Source organism: Myotis brandtii, unplaced genomic scaffold (genome assembly GCF_000412655.1).
Source record: "Myotis brandtii unplaced genomic scaffold, ASM41265v1 scaffold274, whole genome shotgun sequence".
Classification (NCBI taxonomy): domain Eukaryota; kingdom Metazoa; phylum Chordata; class Mammalia; order Chiroptera; family Vespertilionidae; genus Myotis; species Myotis brandtii.
In genome coordinates, this window is record NW_005360425.1 from 38,955 (window position 1) to 61,436 (window position 22,482).

General features: G+C 48.7%; 1 protein-coding gene across 1 annotated transcript in view; it reads right to left on the bottom strand.

Annotated features, from left to right (window-relative positions):
* Positions 1–22,482, bottom strand: part of LOC102261585 (CUB and sushi domain-containing protein 2) — a gene marked incomplete at its 3' end in the record, with an annotated part of 266,048 nt that overhangs the window by 36,673 nt on the left and 206,893 nt on the right. The window contains exon 6 of the mRNA XM_005868672.1: positions 6,014–6,126. Within this exon, the coding sequence (XP_005868734.1) occupies positions 6,014–6,126 (113 nt within the window). The remainder of the gene's footprint in view (positions 1–6,013; positions 6,127–22,482) is intronic.

The window sequence follows — 22,482 nt, forward strand, 5'->3', positions numbered from 1 at the left end:
TCTTTGAGTTACAGACTGGCAGAATAGCCAACTACCTGCTAGATAGTCCCCTGATATCCCAATACTACCCAAAAATCTATGTGTCCCAAGCAAAACTCATCCCCCAACTGCCTCTGCCCAAGAGCATCCTGGTTAATATAATAATTTTCTACTCACTTACTCAAGCCAGAAACCTAAGGTTCATCTCTGACTCTTTCATCTCCTTCCCCCATCCCCTCTCACTCCCAAATCTAACTAGTCACGAGTCCAGTGTGGTGCACCATGGGAAGATCTCGTCTGGTCTGTCTCCTCCCCTCCATCTCCATCTAAACCCTGGTCTTCATCATCTTCTAATTCTCAAGGCTCCTCACCGCCCTCTCCCGCACATTTTCATTCTATAGCAATCAAAGAGCTTTGGAAAATGAAAATGTGATCCCATCTCCCTCCTGTTAAAAACTTCTGGTCACCTCTCATCACCCATGGGATCAAGCCCAACTTTACTGCAGCTTTTCACAACGTGAGCCCTACCTGACTTTCTGGCCTCAGGCCTTGCTGCCCCTCGCTGCTCCCCTCCATTCTAGACTGCGGGCTTAGTTCTGACTCAGTAGATGTTTTCTGTAAAAGGCCTGGGAGTAGATATATTAGGCTGTGGGCCATCCATCTCAGCTGCAAACTGCTCAGCTCTGCCCAGGCAGTGCTATAGCAGCCATACACAATTCATAAATCAGAGAACGAAGCCATGTTCCCATAAACCCACATTTATGGTCACTGATATTTACATTTTATACCATTTTCATGTGTCATGAAATCATCTTCTTTTGATTTTTTTCTTGGACTGTTTAAAAATGTAAAACCTATTCTTAGGAAGACAGGCAGAGGGCTGCATCTGGCCTGCGGGCTGCGGTTCGCCCGTCTCTGCTCTAGAGACACATGAATATTTGTGGTTCTGCAGAGTGCACACTTTTATGCCCTCCTGCTTTGGCGCTACCTGGAATGCCTCTTTCTACTGTCCACCTGGCATCTTTTTGAGGCCCATGGTGAAGTCATTGCCACTATTTTGTGGGTTCTTTTTTTCGTGTGTGTGGCTTTTCGTAGGTGCCTCCCACAAAACTAACTGCTCCTTTATCTGTAGTCCTGGGCCTTTAAGGGCCTCAATTATAGCTCTTATCATGCTGTACAGAACTTACAGACTTGTGTCTATTCCTCTCTTGACTCACCTGTTCTTGAGACCAGATAGTGGTCTGCCTGCACTCATCTTTCTATGCTGTCACGTGGTAGTGCCACACAGACAATGCTTGTTAAGTTACATACCATTGCCCACCTCTGACAGCCAGCTGGAGGCACAGCCAGACTAGAACTCAGATCCTCTGACACCATGTGGCATTAGTTAAAATTGTGTCTGGCCACGAACAATCCTAAATTCTGACGGGGCTGAGATAGGAATGGAATGTGCTATGTTGTAGGTTATTTATGAATTTAATTCATTGTTTGTTTTCTTTGGGATGATATACTTACCAATACAATTATGAGTTGGTAATTATTAGCTCAGAAGTGATGCCATACATCACTGAGACTCGGATGCCATAAGGCTGAGCACAGGTGAAACGGGTCCTGCGCTGGTGACTCGCCGGGTCCACTCTCAGATGTCCCTGTCCTGCTCAGGTTGCCCAGAGGCTTACCTCCGTGGACTGCCAGAGGACCAGGGAGCCCACTGGTGAGGCAGGGCAGACCAGGGCAGGGCATCTGGGCCCTTGCTCTTGGCTTCCTGTTGGGTTGGCAGGTGGGAGGCACGTGGGAGGCACATGAGGGAGGGAGGAAGGAGAGGTCTGGTTACTAATTCATGGGGCTCCCTCCTCCTGCACTGGTTACTGATTCCTGGGGCTCCCTCCTCCTGCACTGGTTACTGATTCCTGGGGCTCCCTCCTCCTGCACTGGTTACTGATTCCTGGGGCTCCCTCCTCCTGCACTGGTTACTGATTCCTGGGGCTCCCTCCTCCTGCACTGGTTACTGATTCCTGGGGCTCCCTCCTCCTGCACTGGTTACTGATTCCTGGGGCTCCCTCCTCCTGCACTGGTTACTGATTCCTGGGGCTCCCTCCTCCTGCACTGGTTACTGATTCCTGGGGCTCCCTCCTCCTGCACTGGTTACTGATTCCTGGGGCTCCCTCCTCCTGCACTGGTTACTGATTCCTGGGGCTCCCTCCTCCTGCACTGGTTACTGATTCCTGGGGCTCCCTCCTCCTGCACTGGTTACTGATTCCTGGGGCTCCCTCCTCCTGCACTGGTTACTGATTCCTGGGGCTCCCTCCTCCTGCACTGGTTACTGATTCCTGGGGCTCCCTCCTCCTGCACTGGTTACTGATTCCTGGGGCTCCCTCCTCCTGCACTGGTTACTGATTCCTGGGGCTCCCTCCTCCTGCACTGGTTACTGATTCCTGGGGCTCCCTCCTCCTGCACTGGTTACTGATTCCTGGGGCTCCCTCCTCCTGCACTGGTTACTGATTCCTGGGGCTCCCTCCTCCTGCACTGGTTACTGATTCCTGGGGCTCCCTCCTCCTGCACTGGTTACTGATTCCTGGGGCTCCCTCCTGCACTGTGGGTTGGCAGTGTTCAGGCTCCTGAGTTCTGCTACGCAGCCCCTTTTCAATGGCTTCAGCACTCACTGCTCCCTCCCTGACCCTTTCCCTAGCCTAAGGGTGTCTCTGTTATTTAGTCCCTATGGATTCCTTTAATCCCACCCTTACCTCTGTCACTGGCCCCTTCACTAAGCCTTCAGTTAAGCCGTGCAGTATGCCTTCTGTCTCCTGCTAGCCCCCTAACTTAGCCCTGTCTTTGCCACTCTTTTGGATTGAATCTGCAGGCAGGAAACCATAGATTGGTCTTCAGTAGTTTTTCATTCCTTTAGAGCAGTGGCTCTCAATCAGGAGTAACTTTGCACACAGGAGACACTTGGCAATGTCTGCAGACGTTTTGGTTGTCACGACTGTGTGTATGTGTGTCGGGTGCCACTGGCATCAGGCATCTAGTGGGTAGAGGTCTGGGATGCTGCTCAATATCCCACAATGCACAGACAGTCCCCCACAACAGAATTCTCCAGGCCACATGTCAACAGTGCTGAGGTTGAGAAATCCTGCGTGATGGAGTCACCAATGGAATTATTAAATGATTAGTGTATACCCTTTCACTACGTACACCCATCCTGGAAAGTGCTATAAAAAGAAGGTCCTGGGGAGAATCATTTGTTCCCACCATCAGCACACACCTCCGTATGTAAGCATGTTGGATCCTGGGGAACACGGCCGCCAGGTCCAAGTCACTGCTCCAACACACCTGCGATGAGAGCTTGAGCCGGCCACGCACCCTCTCTGCAACTCTCAGCCCTCACCTATAAAGTGGTGCTGATGGCGGTCCCTACTTCACACAGCTGCTGTTAGGATGGAATGAAGCAATAAATGCCACAAGCACGCAACTAGGAAGAAAGCCCTTTACAAACACTGACACACTCAAATGTGCAAACCCTTCCCAGGCTGTGTTGAGGGAGACAGAGAGGATAAGACAGGGCCTACTTCTAAGAGGTTCATAAGTGAAACAGTTTTTCAGGTTTCAGGTTGCTCCCTGCTACAGACTTGTGAAATTCTTTTAGAGGTTGCATCTAACATTAAAAATTGGAAAAGACATTTTCAGGGTGCCTCACGTTGAGTCAGGGTAAATACCACTTAGTGACATTTTCCTTTTAGTTCTACAGATATATGTGTGTACTGGGTTGTGATGGAAAATTTATTTTTTTTTACAGTGGAGTGAGATTAACAAAACAAAGTTTAAAAGCTACCAGTCAAATAGAAAAGGCAAGACACCCAAAGTGCTGTAAGAGAAGGTCCTATGATTTTGCAGAAAACTTACAATAGCCTGCGAAGTCCAGCTTCGCCACTTACAGGGTGTGACACGTGTGTGTGTGTGTGTGTGTGTGTGTGTGTGTGTGTGTGTTTTGGGCTGGTTACATAACCTCTCTGAGCCTCAGCTTCATTGGCTGAAAAATGTGAATTAAAAACATACGTGTTGTGGGGAAACTCTAAAAAGGCAATGCACACACAGTGCCTAACACAGGGTCTGGTGCACAGTAGGTGTGCAACCTACGTGTGCTCCTGACCTCCTAGCCTTCTGGTTTGGGTTCTCACTGCCCATTGTCTGGCATCAAACCTTAACTGATGACCAAGACAAACGGACCCTGAGTAAATGGAAATATGAGAAACACCCAGCACCTATTTAATCCGATGAAATGACAACATTCATCTTTGCTTGTCTATTTTGGGAAACCCATGGGAAGGTCCAGACAGACGCCTCACTCCCGCAAAGGCCCAGCCTCAGTCATGGAAAATGTCCCCAGGACACCTCCCGGGGAGTTTCTTGTTTATTTTGTAAATATTTCAAAGATGTCCTTCTACCCACGGCTGAGGCAAGGAGGGCGCTCATCAGAGGTTCACTTTTGAAGGGAACGCTCTGCCTCCGGTGCTGCTTTTATCCCAGTTTCTAGCCAGAAAGCCTGGCTTGGGCGGGGGCTCCGCTCTGCCAGTGCCGCCTCTGGGGTGGGCGGGGTGCTGCGCTGTGTGGCTCAAGTGGGGCCCGAAGGGACAGCTGCCCAGATCTCCACTTGGTATCAATGGCTCCCTCTCAGCACAGGGCAGTGATTAGAGTTCACTTTCACTCTTCCCTCAGGCCCTTGGCATGGTCACTGTGTGCCCACTTCCTTCCTCAGTCCCGCACACTGAGACCCTCATCACCCAGTCCCTCACTCAGTTCCTCACTGATTCCCTCAGTCCCTCATTCATTCCATCATTCACTCCCTCCCTCCCTCACAATGCAAGTCCACTCCTCTTTTTATTCCCCCGAGCCTCCTAAGGGCTGGATCCTTAATAGGTGCACAATCCAAGTTCATTATGGAATCAATTAGAACCAACATCAATTTGTAATTGGTAACAGTTAAAGGCTTAATGAGCAAGTTATGTAGCAAACCACTGGTGTTTAGCTCTGTAAATTGTGTGCACTGCGAATAAACTCAAGGTTGAAAGGAATGTCCTCCCATATGTCCCTTGCAGTTTGAATCTCCTTGGGTCCTAGAGAGCTCCCTGCTTTGGGGTTCACCCACTCCTCTCTATAGGTGGCTCTTGGGGTTAGAAATTCTCCATGATTGGAGTAGAAATCTGCTCCCTGCATTTTCCACCTGCCATTCCTGGTCTGATCTCTGGCCACTGACACCTCTTGAGAGATTTGAGCCTCTAAGCGACAGTGCTCCCTAAGTTATGTTGCCTACATGTGAAATGCATTGTGCTCTACATCAAATGAGAGAGGGCTGACATGTGACTGTTCTCCCACTTTGCACTGGGGTAGGCTAAGAGGGTGAACTCTAGATTTAAAAGGCAGTTCAGATGGCCTTGGGAAACTAGCTTAATTTCTCTGTGCTCGGTTTCCTTGTCCATAAAATGGGAATGGTGACATTTAATCCTCATCATTGCTCCCAGGGCAATGATGAGGATTAAATATGATGATGCTGATCAAGTGTCTAGCACGATATTGAGTGTTATGAGTAGCCCGGCCTGCAGTGGGGCGACTTGGCCTACACATTTGAGAAATGTCACTCCCTTGGGCCACAGACCGCAGAGGCAGATGTAGAGATGCAGTTATACAGATCTCCGTGTCTGCAATAAGAACAGGACCTCAGCCCTGGCCAGGTGGCTCAGGTGGTTGGAATGTCGTCCTATATACTGAAAGGTTTGATCCTTGGTCAGGCACGTACAGGAGACAACCGATCAGTGTTCTCTCTCACATCGATGTTTCTCTTTCTCTGCGCCCCACCCCCCGCCCCCTCACTAAAATCAATAAGCATATTCTCGGGTGAGGATTGGAAAAAAAAAAGAACAGAGAAGAGTATGCCCTGAAGCCACATTACACACCAGACCCAGTTTGGGACAGGGTGAGCTTGCCCTTGGTATCACGTCTGCCGCCCACCGAGGACCCGTGGCAGCCCCGGCCTGCCTACCTTGGTACTGGGCGCTGAAGCCACGCTGTCGGTGGTTGCCGTCGGAGGTGAAGTGCAGCCGCAGCCAGTTCTTGCTGCTGATGACAGGGGCTGGGAGGCTGGCTCCAGTGAACCTATGGGGACAGGAAGGTGGCAAGGTCAGGGACCACAGCTGGTTGGGACAGGGGAATAGGCATCCAGGAGTCTCCCCACTTCCCATGCCTGCTGGGGCCTCTGCCCAAGCCTGGAGCAAGAAGGGAGGGGTGTGCTGGCCCAGTGGCCTCCAGTAGCCAGGGCCTAAGCTGCAAGAGGTGGCTCCTCCATGGGCCTTCCCACTGCCCAGTTTCCCTGAGATGTCCGAGGAGGGGGCGGGTCCTTTAGATCTGGAGCAGAGGTCCAGCTCCCCAGCAGACTCTAGCCTGCCCCCCAGGAGAGAAATCAAGCTCCCCCAGCATAGTACCCCCCTGCAGATGTCCACATCACCCCAGGAGAGACCCAGAACCCCCAGTGCAAGGTCAGCCCCATGTAGAGAACCAGTGTCCCCCTCCCCAGCAGTGGCTAGTGCCCATTCCCAGGCAGAGGTTCAGCTCCCCCTGGCAAGCCCCTGGGACCTGCAAGGGGCCAGGACAAAGGGCTGGGGACACCACTATAGACAGTGTGGCCCTTCACAGGTGTGAGAGCCCATTTTGGAGCCACTAATTAGGCCCTGGGTCTCCTCTGGCTCCTCTCCCTGTCCCTGCTGGCTCGCCCTTCCTCCCTTAGGTTAGCCTCCTCAGGGTTCCAGCCAGTCCAGTTCAGTGGGTGGGACATCAGGATATCCCCCACTGTCACTGGTCACTGCCCTGGCCTCTTGACCAACTGCCGTCCTGAACCAACTTCCAGCTCAATCAGATCTTTCCTCCTAGAGTTACTCAGAGCACAAGTATCTTCCGTGGCTCCCCAGTATCTACACAAGACTGGCCTTCCAAACCTTCCCCCAGTCCTCTGCTTGAACTGGCCTCTGCTCCTTGCTGGCCTTCTCTACCACACTCAGCCTAAGCCCTTGATTCCCCTCCTCGCTCTGCTGACTCTCCTGCACCCCAGATATCCCCCCATCTTCTCTCCTCTATCTGACAGCCTCCAAGCTGGCCAGGTGCCCAGTGTCTCCCTCTGTTCCTCCTGCAATCAAATCAGGCAAGAGCCTCCTCACGCTTCTCCTCGGTCACAGTCACCCTCGCTCCGTCTGCTCCCACTCCCCGACACTGCCTCCATCACCTAAGCGCTCCATGTGTCGCCTGTTCTAGTCTCTGCCTTTCTGCCGGGACATACTCTCCTGCCACCCTCACCCCTGCACCACACGTCACCATGATGACTCTGGGAAGCTCTCAGATATCACAGCCCCAGGACAGCCTTTCCTCTTCTCCTTGGCTTTGATGCCACAGAGATTTTGGTTCAAATCCAGGTTTCACCACTAACTACCAATGTAACCTAAGACCAGATACTGAACCTTTCTGAGAATGAGAATAAGAACACCAGCCCCCAAAGAGTTTGTGGGAATAAATGAGAGACCTTGTGGGTAAAGAACCTAGCCCAGTACCTTACACGTATTAGCTCAGTCAATATACTTTTCCTTGCCCCTCCTCTGTGATGCCACAGTATTTTATTCAAATTATAACTCATTTTAGGTGTGTGTCTCCCTCAGATAACTCCTCAAAGATGGCAGTGTAGTTCTGTGGCAAAGAGGGGTGGGCTCTGGAGGGATCAGCTGTGTGATCTTATAAGTTACTTAAGCTCTCTGTGACGTTCTCTATAAAACGAGGACAATAATAACCCTTCCCTCAAGGGCTTTCAAGGATTAAATGAGATAATACACAGAAAGACCTTAGCATGGTCCCTGGCAAACAGAGAGCTCTTGGTAAGTGGCAGCTGCTATTTTCTTCCACATCATTTTTATTCTTCCTCTTTGTACCAAGCACCTAACAGAATGGTTGGTACAAAGCAGGAGTGTCAGGATTCCAGCAGAAAATAGCTGGCAAGGTCGTATGAGAATAATCTCAGGAGTTTAATGGATTCTTCACAAAGCAAATGATTCTTTCCAGAGCAAATGGTTATCCCTGAAGGAGAGAGGTGCATGGACCCAGATCTTCAGTCCAGACTGCAGCCAGTTTGTCCAAATTGCACCAGAAGGGAGCAAGGAATGAATACCTGGAACTCACTCTCCTCCCTCCCCTCCTCCAATCTCTCGCTGAGGCTTCTGTTGATCTTGTCCAATTGGAAGCCAGGGGGCAAGAGAGCATACTGATAGGTAAGTCTTCCTGGGCATGGGACAGGAAGCATAGGGAGGGGAGAGGATCTGGAGGAGCAAACAGAAGAGATCCAGCATGGTAGGTCTCCATTAATAGGTACTAAACAAAAGAACTAACCACAGAGCTCAACACCCTGCATCACTGAGTTTTTACTATAATGAAAATGCTGACATACACTAAACTCCAGGAATATAACCCATATTGTTATGGTAAGAGCTATTATAGAAACCAATTACTGTATTTCACCAGATCCCATTTAAAGTAGTTTATTACAGGCCGAGTCATTTAAGTTTTTTAAGGAGCCACAAACAGTATTGTGGGTTGTGTTTTTTTCTCCAGGCCAAATTCAATTCTATCTCAATGACAAAGCTTAGAGGCTATTTACATAAAGGAAGTAAAAAGAGGGAGAAATTACCTGAATAATTCAAAACCAAAAGCTGTTTATTGCAAAATGGGATGAAGGGGAGGGGGGCAGATGGGGGGTAATGGGGTCCCAAGAGCAGGATGGGAGCAATGATCAAGACTGTAACCAGAAGCCAGCCCCGGGATCTGCTTTAACCCCTAACTGTACAGCCTGGCAAAGCCCCAAGGGTCACCTCCCACCTTATGGATCCTGTTGTTAATTCCCAAGGCTTAACCTTGCAGGGTCCTAAGTTGCTTCTACCTCCCTGGATGTAAATGTTGCACATTTAAGAGTTTTCTTGGCATCTATCAAAGAAAGGTGGGGCGAGGGGGGGGCGGGTTGTGTGTGTGTGCCCTGGCTGGTGTTGCTCAGTGATTAGAACATCAGCCCACGTACCAAAGGGTCCCAGGTTTGATTCTTGCTCAAGGGCATGTACCTGGGTTGCAAGTTGGATCTCTGGTCCCAGTTGGGCATATGTTTCTCTTACTTTGATGTTCTGTCTCTCCCTCCCTCCTTGCTTCCCTCTCTCCCGCCCACTCTCTCTAAAAATCAATGGAAAAAATATCCTCAGGTGAGGATTAACAACAAACTCTGCTGTGGAGATGGTGTCATGCTTTATTCAAAACTCTCCAGTAAAAAGTACTGATGCATGGAACAACAGGGATGACTCTCAAGAGCAGTATGCTGAGTGATAAGAGTATATGCTGTGCAATTCCATTTACATCCAACTCTGGGAAAGACCAATCTACAGCGAGATAAAGCAGACTGTGGTGGCCAGAGCTGGGGTGTTACAGATGGCATTGCCTGGGAAAGAGTACAAGGGGCCTTCTGGGCAGTGGAAATGTTCTCTATCCTGAACAAGGTGGCAGTTACGTGCGATTTACACATGCCAAGGTGGCTGCAGAATAGGTGGAAGCTACCCTCACCTCCTCCCAATCGGTGCCAAACCAGATTTATGGCTAAATTATAAAGCAATCAACCTGAGTAACCAACTGAAGGCTAGCTAAACTGAAGTACTATAACAAAGGATTTACAGAAGAAGCCACACAGAGGCTGGTAAGAGGGTGGAGACACAGAAAAGGATGAGCTTCCCCCCCCCTACCCTCCGCCCCCCCCCCACACAGGTGGAGTGGCTGAGAAACCAGAGGAATATCTCAGCTGCAAAACTCCCTCCTACTAGGAGCGTGGGGCTCAACCCCATGCAGGGATCCCCAACCCAGAGCAGCAGAGATGGAGGAGCCCACAGTGCATCTGGTGGTGAAAACCAGCGGGGACTCAATCTGCCTGGGAGAGCAGAGAGTCTGCTAGAGACCCAGACATCTTCCCAGCTCAAGCACTCCTACTGTTCCAGTACCTGCCTGGAGAGTGCACTACCAGGTCCCCAACTACTAGCGACACCACTCTGAGTGCTTGAGTCCTGCAGAGGGTACGCTGGCTGCACCCAGCGGGGATCTTTGGTGTGTTCTTTCTCTGGAGAAGCTTTTGGAGGAAACTCAGTAAGTGCTTCCCCCTTCCTGTGAACACGGCCAGCCTGGGCCCACTCTGCAGCATTTCCTCAGCAGACTCCAGGAAGACCAGGTAGCCTCTAATCTGCCCCCAGCTATAAGCTGAAGGAAATTGACCCTTGTACACAGCTTGGCCCCTCCCATGCACACCCAGGTCCAGTAGATGCAGCCACAAACAGTGAACAGTGTGGTAGTTCCAGACAGGTAACCCAAGGCTGGTTACACACGATTTATGACATCAACCTGTACCAGAACACTGCCCAAGTGATTCAGAACCAATACAACCAGTGGTGGCCTTCAGACTACACCAGAGCTTGACCCAACTAGCCACACAAGCAGCATACCCAAAGGGGGATTGTGGCAGGCACCAGATCCTGCTGGAAACAATTCCACTTCGGGGGCAGCCCTGCACAGAGACTCATACACGGGTGATAGAGGTTCATCCTTATAGTCAGCCAGCCTGAGGGTAAACCGCACCACAAAAGGGCCAACAACATTCTAGACTCAATTATAATAGGAAAGTGCACATTACCCACAAGAAGCATTCCTGGAGCACCAAGCTCAGGTGATCTGGAAGATTGTGCTTCTGAACCCAACAAGAAACCTACATCATAAAGCCATTATAACAAATTTGGGAATCATATCAGATCTACTTAATACACAGAGACAAAGAAATATGCCCCCCAAAAAAGAATAAGAGATATCTCCCCAAAAAGAATTAAATGAAATGGAAGCAACCAAGATACCAGAGGCAGAGTTTAAAAAAATAGTTATGAGGATGCTCAAAGAGCTTAGGGGAAGAATAGATGATCTCATTGAGAACGTAAACAAAGACATAATAAGCATTAAAAAGGACATAGAACCATAAAAAAGAACCATTCAGAAGTGAAGAATACACTAGGAGGAATCAACAGCAGACTAAATGAAGCAGAAGACAGAATCAGCAATTTATGGGATGCACACATTTGACAAATCTCTGAGAACTGTACAATAAAAATGGGTAATTTTAGTTTATGTATATTGTACCTTAACAGAGCTAAGTAAAAACAAACTAAAATTTTACTCTGAGTTTCCAATCCTCCGAGTAAAATACCTCACTATGGCTACATGCCTTCTCTCTCCTGTCTCCCCCTCTCCTTATCCTTTTATTCTTTATGACCAGCCACATGATCTCCTTGCAGTTCAAAACTGGCCAGGCCTGATCCTACCTCGGGGCCTTTGCGCTTGACAATCCCTCTGTCTGCTACCTGGATCTTCTCTCAGACCTCCACCTGGCTCACTCCCACACTTCCTTCGAGACTGATCAAATGTCACTTTTTCAGTAAAGCCTTCCTGGTATGACTCACACCTGCCTGCCCTCCCTGAGTACGTACGTATGTACGTACGTACATACACACACACACACACACACACACACACACACACACACACACACACACTCCAGCCAAATAGAAGACTTTATGTGAACTGAAACACAGACTGCTTTTTTGTGCTTTTCTGCTTTTGCACTTTTTATGCCATTTCCCATTGTACCACCTGGCTGCACAGGGAAGTTAGGTAAGTTGCTCAAGATCACACAGTTACTAACTGGCAGAGGTGGGATTCAAACCCAGGCCATCACACTCAGAGCTTACGTACTCAGACATAATATGCAGGCATGAAGGAAGAAGGCAGTGGAGTTTAGGCTGAATTCCATTTTGTTCCTGTTGTTCCCCTCCCTCCAGCATCCTCTTTAATTTTGATCCCTCTTAGAATCATAATTAAAGGAGAGAAACACAAAGAGAGATTCTTCCTTTCAAACCTTTCTGTCCACATTAATTTCACTATGGGGGGCTTGGGGAATTCCAAGTTCACCCAGGAAATTGCTATTGCGGTACAACATAAAATGTATTTAAGCAATTACACTCCATTTTTTTTCCCTTTTTGGTAAATTGACTTCCGTTAAATGGGGCTTCATTAATGGAATCTGACTTGGGAGGATTAAAAAAAATCACTCCCTTTAATGCGTGTAGCTGATTATGGGAAAACTGGCTTTGAGTTCCTCTGCAGAAAGCTCGAAGCTCTTTTCTTGGTAACAGGAGAGCTCAGAGCAGACTTTGTGGGAAGCATTTCTTCTTAAGAAGCTTCCCCCACAGTCAGGATGTTGGGGTGCTGAGAGCCACCCTTACAAGATGACAGTGACTCTGCAAGGGACCGAGGGGGAGGACTGTTATGAGATCTTGGTGTAAATCTCATCATTCCTGGAAATTGACATTCTCAGGAGAATATTCGTTCCTTCACATATTCACCAAGCATATACTGTATACAAGGCACTGTATTTGCCACTGGGTGCTACTCCCACTGTGGTTCCCTAGATATGGGGAGTCCCTGCTAGGCCTGCAACCTACAGGATTTAACTGCAATGTCCTGTTCTCTCTGGAGCCTCCACTCTCAGTCAATACAGCGTTTGACTTCTGTGCTCCTAGAACAGCGGTCACCAACCTACAGGACCACACAGACCACCAGTGGTCTGCGGACCACCGGTTGGCGACCACTGCTCCAAATATTTCCTTAAACCGGCGGTTGCCAACATTTTGGACCCCACGGACCACCAGTGGTCTGCGGACCACCGGTTGGCGACCGCTGTCCTAGAATACCTCCGTGGGCTTTATGTCTTAACTAATTTATGTGCACCGCTTGGATCTGATTCAGAGCTAAAGCATCTCTGTGTCCCGGGGCCAACCATAAACCAGCCCTCCATCTTCAAGGCTGGCTGGGAAGAATATGAAATACAGCAGGTAATCACCACCTTACCTTATCCCCACTCCCAGGCCCTCTTTCCTTCCCACCTGCCCACTGCGCTTCTCCCTGAGAGATGGAAAGGACACCAGGATGCAACTGGAAACCCTTCTAGAAATGTCCTGGTGAAGGCCCACTGGCTCCAGGATTAAGCCCAAACTTTTTCATGCCTTCCCTCTCCAATGACACCCTCTTTGACTCTAGCTACTTTCATGCCTCCATGCCTTGCATATGCTATTCCCTGTATACCTGGAATGCCCTTCTGTTGTCCCACCTGACTACCCAGGAAAAAAATCACTCATCCCATGAACCTAACGAAGTGTCTCCTTTTCTCCACCTCTCCCTTCCCCTGCTCCCACCAGAGGGGCAGTTCCCTCCATTGTGTCCCCTTTGCACCATGCACATGCCCCTGCCATTGTACTGGGCGCACCAAATCATGATCATCTTTTGACTTGTCCATCTCTCTGTCTAGAAGGCAAACTCCCTAAGAGCAGGGACAGATCTTCTTTCTCTTGGTATATTCACCAACACAACACAGTTCCTGACAGAACAAATCACTTCCACAGAACAGGGGTTGGCCAACTCTAGCATGCTGGCTGTTTGTAAATAAAGTTTTATTGGATTACAACCATACTCATCCATTTACATATTGTCTGCTTTCACGCTACAGTGGCAGAGTTGAGTAGTTGTGACAGAAACTATAACCTACAAAACCAAAAGTATTTATTTAGCCCTTTATAGAAAGATTTTATTGACACTTACCATAGAGGCCTTTCTGCTGATATAGTTGGTTGGTAAAAAAAAAATTACTTTTCTAAGTAGTGAATAATAAGAAAATGCATAAGTAGCTTAAACATTTCCTTATAATATAAAATACTTGAATGTACATTTATTTGCCAATCCATTTAATGCAGGACCACAGCCTTTCCTTTAACTATGGGTTCATTCTCTGCATTGTCTATCTTGCATATACTACTCCCATAATACATCATTCACCATTTCCAATTTTGCTATAGCTCGTCCAGTAAAATACTTATTGAGCACCTATGATGTGCCAGGCATTGTGCTAGGCACTGGGGACGTGGTAGTGAACAAGACAGACTTGGTCCCTGTCCCAGTGGAACTGACTCAGTGGGTACAGCTGCCTCACTCACGCACACCTAATATTTAGGAAGCAATTCTTTCCAGAGCTTTCCCTTCATGGAGCCATTCCAAAGCATTCAATTTAGTTTCCATAGATGCAACTATATTTCCTTTCACACTCATATTTCATCAGTTTATGTGATGTTTAATTTAAATCACATAATTACAATAACAAGTATGACTGGCACGAGAGAGTTGGCAACAAACCCATCTGATTCTCAGAAAGAGCAAGACTCAGCTGGTGGGAGCAGGGAGTGCACAGGCATTGAGGGTGGGGATGGGAGACGGTCTGCAGGCAGCTGGGCTTGACAGCACCACAGGCACGGGTCAGGAAGATCTATCAAGGCCATAGGAGGGCCAGTTACTCCAGGCAGCTGCTTTGGTGGAGATGGTTAAGCATACACATGCCTTTGAATGAATAAAAGAATTTACGAATGAACAAACAGCATTCTCTTGCTTTCAATAGTGGAACACCTTTTCTAATTTGTGATCAGGAGAGAGGAAACCAGCTAGCCTTAAAATCTTATTTGAGAAGGCTTCAGAAGTCTCCTAGGTCTAATGCCCAGCTATGTATGAAGCCCAAATACAGCATTCTTGACAAAGAGTCGGTAGAGATGTTTTCAATACCTCCAGTGATCAAGAACTCACTTCCTTGCCAAATCCTCCCTGCCCACTTTGATCCACACCCACACCTTTTCTAGCTATTGCCTGCTCATCCTTCAAGTGTCATGTTACAGCCAATGGCTCCAAGAAGTTGGCTTCTTCCACGTACCTCTGGACTCCTTGCCCTTTCCCTACCATAGTGCTTGGTTCACCAGCGGCATTCAGGGGTCTGCCTCACCCACCAAATTGTGAATTCCCTGAAGACAGGAGCTGTTTCTTTCTTGTTCAGTTCTTTCCTTAGTACCTTGCAGAGTGCATGATACAAAGAAAGGGCAGAGTAAATATCACTCACTAGAAGGAGGAACCCTTGAATGAATGAACACATGAATGAGATCTTGCTGGTGGAAGCAGACGACATATATAGGGCAAAGCAGGGGTCAGGTGAGCAGGTGAGCCTGGGGGCAGCAGGCAGGGCCTCGAAGGTCATGCTGGGTTTACCATGAAGACATGCTGCCCCAACCCCTTGGTCCCTCAGCCCTCGCTGTGCTCCTCATTCATGTGGCAGCTGCTAGTATCTTTTGGGGGGACTCTTCTCATGTTGACATATCCCCAATACAGCATGGGTGGTGTTTGGTAATAAATGTGAGCAAATGTTTCTTCTTTCCCAGCAGCAACTCAATAAACTCAACAAATGATCAGGGCCCTTCCCTGTGCAGCTAATTGTCAGCTCCAGGGAACCCACACCAACTAACTACATCAGGTTAATGTGTTTCCCTTTGATGCACTGCACCCTGGAGGCATGCATGTGAGCCTGGGAGAGCTGAGGGGCAGGGATCCTGGCTGTGTTTGCTGTCAGGAGGGATGAGAATGTCATTACTGATGTCCTGGGGATGTTACACTGAGAAGTTCTGGGAGTGGCTTGGGGTGTCAGTTCCTTCCATTTCCAGCTCAGCTGCTCATTGGCGGGACTGCTGGGTGAGGCATTATCTGACTCTGTGAGAGGCTGTGCCCATGATGCTGAAGTGAACAGGATGGGTTGGGTCTGGTGCCAGGTGCCACGCTCTGGGTGAATCTCCTGGTGGATCTCCTACAACCTTTCAAGGGGCTGCCCAACTCTCTCCTCTTCTGTCTCCAGGTCTCAATCAGGTACTTCCATTCTTTTCTGAGTGCTTGAAGATCAGTCTCCCTCTGTCTCAACCCACAGCTCCTGAAACCCTGAGGGCACAGCTGATGGCACTGGGGGGTGGGGGTAGAATCCTTAGAACAGCCGTGGGCAAACTACGGCCCACGGCCGGATCCGGCCCGTTTGAAATGAATAAAACTAAAAAAAAAAAGACCGTACCCTTTTATGTAATGATGTTTACTTTGAATTTATATTAGTTCACACAAACACTCCATCCATGCTTTTGTTCCGGCCCTCCGGTCCAGTTTAAGAACCCATTGTGGCCCTCCAGTCAAAAAGTTTGCCCACCCCTGCCTTAGAAGATCAGTCTCCCTCTGTCTCAACCCACAGCTCCTGAAACCCTGAGGGCACAGCTGATGGCACTGGGGGGTGGGGGTAGAATGAGCATGTGACCCGAGCAGGGCCAATCAGACTTGCCCCCAGGAGATCTGCAAACAAGGTGTCTGAGCATCATTTCTTCTACTTCTCCTTCATTCTTATACACCGTCCTGTGCCTTGTACATTCGTCCTCCTCCAGGTCCTCTCCAATCTGACTGGGACAGAATCTAAGAGCAATCTCAGCCCTGACCAGCTGCTGCGACCTCAGCTGCCCATTCGCTGCACCTAAGTCTCTGTTACTACAGATTAGAACTGAGATCCTGCGTGGAGACCTAATGGTCCCCATGCCTGGAGACACTAGAGACTACCTCCATCAGGCGTGGCCCAGGAATGGGGTGCAGGCCTCAGGAGCCTGGAGACCAAGGCAAGCTTACACTCCACACGGCCCCTCCCCTTCCTGGCTCAGGTTTCTGCCAAGGTAGAAAGGTCACCTGTCTGGTTCATTTCCTGTCTTGTTCCCCTACACAGAGGCAATAGGTTTAGAAAGGTCAAGGGTGAAGGGCCGGGCCTCTGGAATCCGACAGTCCTGCATTTGAACCTGGGTTCCACTGTTTACCAGCTGTGTAAAGGTGGACCTGTGCCATAGCTCCTGAGTCTCGGTTTCCTCATCTGTGCAGAACAACCGTGGTGGTGGATATAGCATGTCCAGGACTGTGCCAGACACACAGTAGGCGCCTCACAGATGTGAACTCTTTGCCTCCCTTGCTTAGGTCTGAGAAGAAAGGTGATACCATCTCATCGGCCGTAAACCCTATTCTCCAGAGCAGTGGTCACCAACCTTTAGGACCTCACGGACCACCGGTTGGTGACTGCTGCTCCATAGTGTACAGGGATAAAGCAGACCAGGAGCAGGCTGGCCTAGATTCCACTGGGGAAGTAAGGACAACTGTATCCCCTCTAGTGACAGAACAGAATGGGGGTGAAAGGACAGGGCACTCTGTGGCACCCAGAGTGGCCGGTACCCTTGGCAGCCACGTTCCCTTTGGCCTGGCCTCCACCAGCTCCTGCTTACTCAGCTGGCCATCTTCTGCCTGTTCACTGTCAGCATGACTCAGAGAAGGGACCTGCCCACTTCCTGGGAGGGTGGCAATGTATGCCTCGCGGAGGCCGTCGGGAATACATTTGGATACTACTTCTCACCCAGAGGAAATGCTTGGACATGACTTATCGAGGAGCCTCCCATGCCAGCCTTCGCTTGCCACTTGACTGCCATTGTGAGTTTGAGCATCATTGGTGCTCCCTCTCTCCCCCCAGAAAGCAGCCAGCCAGCCCCGCCTGAGTCTGGCAGCTCTGACCGAAATCCTGGCCGAAATCCCGATCCAATCAGTCTGGAATTGAGGAGAGATTATTGGCTGCGGTGGCCAGCCCATAGGAAGAGCAGGGCGGTGGTTGGGATGACTAGACCCAGGGACGTGGCTGCCACAGGCCGCCTTCTCAGCACCCCATCTCTCTTGAGCTCTGTCTGCTGCCTCCCTTCTCTCCACTGCAAATGCTGGCTGCTCGAGGCTGGAGCCATGCCCACCCTTAGGAGCTCCCTGATTCACCCTCTCTCTTCATTCTGAGAGAAGAGGACTTCTTTCCTTGGTTCCAACTCAAAAAGGGTCAATGAGGCCTTTGCTTAGTCTGGTTGGGAGATGTGCCATGGGCATCTACTAGAACCCTGGGACTGGTTTGGGGACAGTTCTTCAAAAGAAGAAACATGTCAAAAGATGGGAGGGGTCCTAAGCAGACAAAATCAAAGACGTCCGCTGTGGCTCAGAGAGGCAGGGGCTCGGACTCTGTGATGCAAGGGAGTGGCTTTGTCAAGGCCTCTGGGAAGCAGGCAGGGCTCACTGTGGGGTCCCCTCCCCTCTGCTGGTCTTGCTCTAGATCTCCTCCCTTTTCGCTGCATCCTGCCTGAGGAAAGCAGGCATGCCTGGCCTACCATGCTGATCCCCTTCTTGTGCTTGATCATCAATCCCCTTTCCTGTCCACTGGTCCATGGGGCTGGGTGCTGACACCTCCGCCAGCTCCGGTCAGCGCCTGTCCTTAGGAGTGGATGCAGGCTCCATGTACACCTCCACAGAGGCTGGTGTGGTGCCGTGGGCTGTCCAGGTCAGGCTACCTGCTGGACTCTGGGCATCCTGTGAACTGGGATCACCTGACCAGATCCATCTGGAATGAGCATCAGCCCAGATGAGAAAGTCTCGCCTGACTCCCTGCGGTGCAGAGATTCAGACACAACATTCTCCTTCTGCCTGCCTTCTTCCTTGGCCTTGCTGCTTCCCGGTTTCCTCCTTTCCCTGACCCTGGCCAAGGCAGTCTCTAGACTCCCAGCTGGGGCTGAGCACATGGCCTCAGGAGTCAAACCAACCTGAACGTGAAGGCCTGTCTCCGCTTAACCTCTCTGTCTAGGCTTCCAAAGTTGATAAACTTAAAGCATTGTCATTATTTTTATTACAATAGCACAGTCACATCTGATTGAGTAACAGTGCCTGGCCTGAGGTCAGAGCCAAGGAAGCCTACGTGTACGGTTTATGACCCTGCCTTCCCCACTAGTTTGGCTTCTAGGAAATTTCAGATTCCTTTCTCTAGTACCACCTTCCTTTCTAAGACCTGTCCATCCCTTAGAGACTGCTTCTCACAGGTCATCATAAATCAGCCACACTGCTCCAGGGACTCACAGTTATTTATTGTGGTGTGCGTGCATGTGTGTGTAAATGAGTGGTGAATGGGTGAGTGAATGAATGAATTGGTAAGCAAATGAGTGAATTAGTGACATAATGGGTTAGCCAGTGAGTGAAGAAGAGTGTGTGACATTGAATAGCTCATGCTCCCTGCCTCCTTAACTAATACAATAAACATCAGTGTAAATATTTCATCTCTATTAACACAAGCAGGGATTAAGAATAGCACAGGAAAAGTTACAGACCACCAGTTAGACGAGAAAGATACTGTGTTTGCTTTCCATGGCTGCTTTAACAAATTACTACAAATTTTGTGGCTTGAAACAACACAGATTTATTATCTTTCAATTCTGGGGCTCAGAAGTCCAAAATGAATATCACTGGGCTAAGGTCAAAGTGTCAGCGGGGCTGTGGAGCCCTCTGGGAGCTGTAGGGAAAAATCCATTTGCTTGCCTTTCCCAGCATCTAAGCCAGTGATTCTCAACCTTCTGGCCCTTTAAATACAGTTCCTCATGTTGTGACCCAACCATAAAATTATTTTCGTTGTTACTTCATAACTGTAATGTTGCTACTGTTATGAATCGTAATGTAAATATCTGATATGCAGGATGGTCTTAGGCGACCCCTGTGAAAGGGTCGTTTGACCGCCAAAGGGGTCTCGACCCACAGGTTGAGAACCGCTGGTCTAAGCAGACTCGTTTCTTGGCTTGTGGTCTTTTCATCTTCAAAGCCAGCAGGGCAACACCTTAAATCTCTTTCAGACTCTGTCCCTCTGCAACTGTCATCACATATCCATCCTTAACACTGACACTCCTGATTCCTCTTACAGGGACCCATGAAAAGACATCAGGCCCACCTGGATAATCTAGGATAATCTCCCAGCTCAAAATCCTTAACATAAACTATCTGCAGAGTTCCTTTTGCTGTGCAAATTAACATTCACAGATGTTGGGGTCTTGGTGGAGTCATTCTTCCTGCCACAGATACCTTGCTTGGAGGGCCCGCATAGCCACTGATTCCCAGCCCGCAGGTGGAGGAGCCGCAGAAGGGGGTGGAGGAAGCATCAAAGCATTTATTACATTCCTGTCTGTGCCTGGTCCTTTTGCTCTTGCTGTTACTGTGGCCTGAGCACTGGGATTTTTTAAAGCTTCTCAGGTGGTTCCGGCATGCCCCCATATTTGAGAAACACTGCAACAAAGATATGCCCAGAGTTTATGTTACTGTGATCGAGGTTTAAAATCTGCCCTGTGTGTCCTGAAGGAGAAGGGTCCAGAGCAGGCTGTCTCAACCCTGGGCGCACAATACTTTCAGCTGGGGAGATTTTTTTAAAAAAATCCTCACCAAGGATATGTTTTTATTGATTTTAGAGAGAAGAAAGAGAAAGAGAGAGAGAGACATTGATGTGAGAAACATTGATTGGTTGCTTCTCATACATGCCCTGACCCTGGATTAAATCCACAATCCAGGTATGTGCCCATGCCTGGGAATTGAACCTGCAACCTTTTGATGTATACAAGATGATGCTCCAACCAACTTAGCCACACTGGCCAGGGCTGAAGAGATTAAAAAAAAAAAAAAAACACACCAAAACTTTCTATTTTGAAATGAGAATAGAGTTGCAAAATTAGCACAGAAATTTCCTGAATACCACTCAAGCAGCTTCCCCTAATATTAGCAACTTATATAACCATGGTTAATGTATCAAAACTAAGAAATCAACATTGCTACAGTACCGTTAGCTCCACTGAAGACTTTATCCAGATCTGCCCAGTCTGTCCATTACTTCCCTCTTTTGTTCCAGGACGCAGTCCAGCATTTCTCAGTGCATTCAGTAACCACATCTACTGAGTCTCCTCCAATCTGTGTCCATTTCTCATGCTTTCATTGTTTTCTCAAGACCATGATGCTTTTGGAAAGTATTGGTCAAGTATTTTCTAGAATGTTCATTAACTTTGGTTTTGTCTAATATTTGCTCCTCATTAGACCAGGGTTTATGGATTTGGGGGGAGAATACCACAGAGGGGAGCTGCTCTTGTTAATGACATCATAGAAAGGGAGGATGTGATATCAGCACGGCTTGATGTTCACTTTGATTACTTGGTACCTCCATTGTAAAGATAGAATCTTTTTCCATATTCTATTCATTAGAAGCAAGTCCCTAATCCAGCCCACACTGTAGGAGATGGGGAGTGTCAGGGGCTTCTATTATTTCAATGAGTTAATCCTTGCTTTTATCATCACTTCAAAGCTTTGCACAGAGAAGGATGTAATGAGCTAGACTTGCCTGGAATTACTCAGCCTAGTAAGTGGTGAAGCTAGAATTTGAACTTATGTCTGTCTGACTCCAAAGGCCATGTTCTGATTTTCATTTCATTTTATCACCAAGTAAAGGGGAGCTCCCTCCCAGCTTGCCTAAGACAGTGTTTTTCAAACTAATTAAGGAGTCATGAGATCAGTCTGTGGGTTGTAGTTTAAATAACAAAATAAAATAGAGAAAGATTATAACAGAATAGAATAGAAAATGGAGGTTTCAAAAAACTTTTGTTTCTGTAAGGTCTGTGCTCAAAGACATTTATCTTTCAAAAGAAAAACAGCACCCCATCCCATTACACAGGGCTCCTATGAGGACTAAATGAACTGATAGAGGCAAAGTGCTTAGAACAGAGGCTGACACAAATTAGGCATTATGTAAATATTATTATTATGAGGTATGCATGTGCATAAATAAATGGGTCATGATGTAAAATGGATGGGGATGGCAGATGTTTTTGCAGTTTTATTGAGACACGGCTGCCCTCATTCATTACATATTGTTTATGGCTATTTTTGAGCTATAATGGGCAGAGTTGAGTACTTGCAACGGAAACTGTGTGGCCTATAAAACCTAAAACTATTTACTGCCTGGCCCTGCCTGGACGTCATCTCAAGGATATGAGACACTTCTTCCTGGGCCTGGTTGTCTTGTCCTGCCACTGCCCTGGCAGGCACTCCTGGCCATGCAGACCATGCCAGATGGTGTGACTGCTCTGCTCTTGGGTATCCAGAAGCTCAATACCCTCCTACCTGGACTGATGTCCACACTTTATCCACCTCACGGCTGTTCATAGTGGATGGCACTGATCAGGGCCCCAGCAGAAAACAGATGGCCACTCAAATTAGATGAATTCAAAGAGTGTTTAATAAAGAGGCTGTTTACAAAGGGAAGGGCAAGGTGTGGGAAAGACACAAGGGACAGCTAGTCCTCTGAGGCTAGTTAAAGCAGAGTTCCTGCCACCTCAACAAGTGGGGGCAAGGAGAGGGGGCAGCTCCTGAACCTGGAAGGGGTCTGTGATTTAGAGAGGATGCTTTAAGGAGAAGCTGAGGTGTTCGGTCCAGGGACTGAGAGCCAGCTCCAGCTGAGCCCCCTGGGAGGGAGCCAGGAGAGTAAATGCCTTGACCTCACCTCCTCCCTCCTTCATCTCCTGTTGGGATCTCCACTGGTCAAACAAATGGAAGTCAGAGGACACAGGATCCATTGATGTGGTGCATATGGGTCAGAGAGCAGAG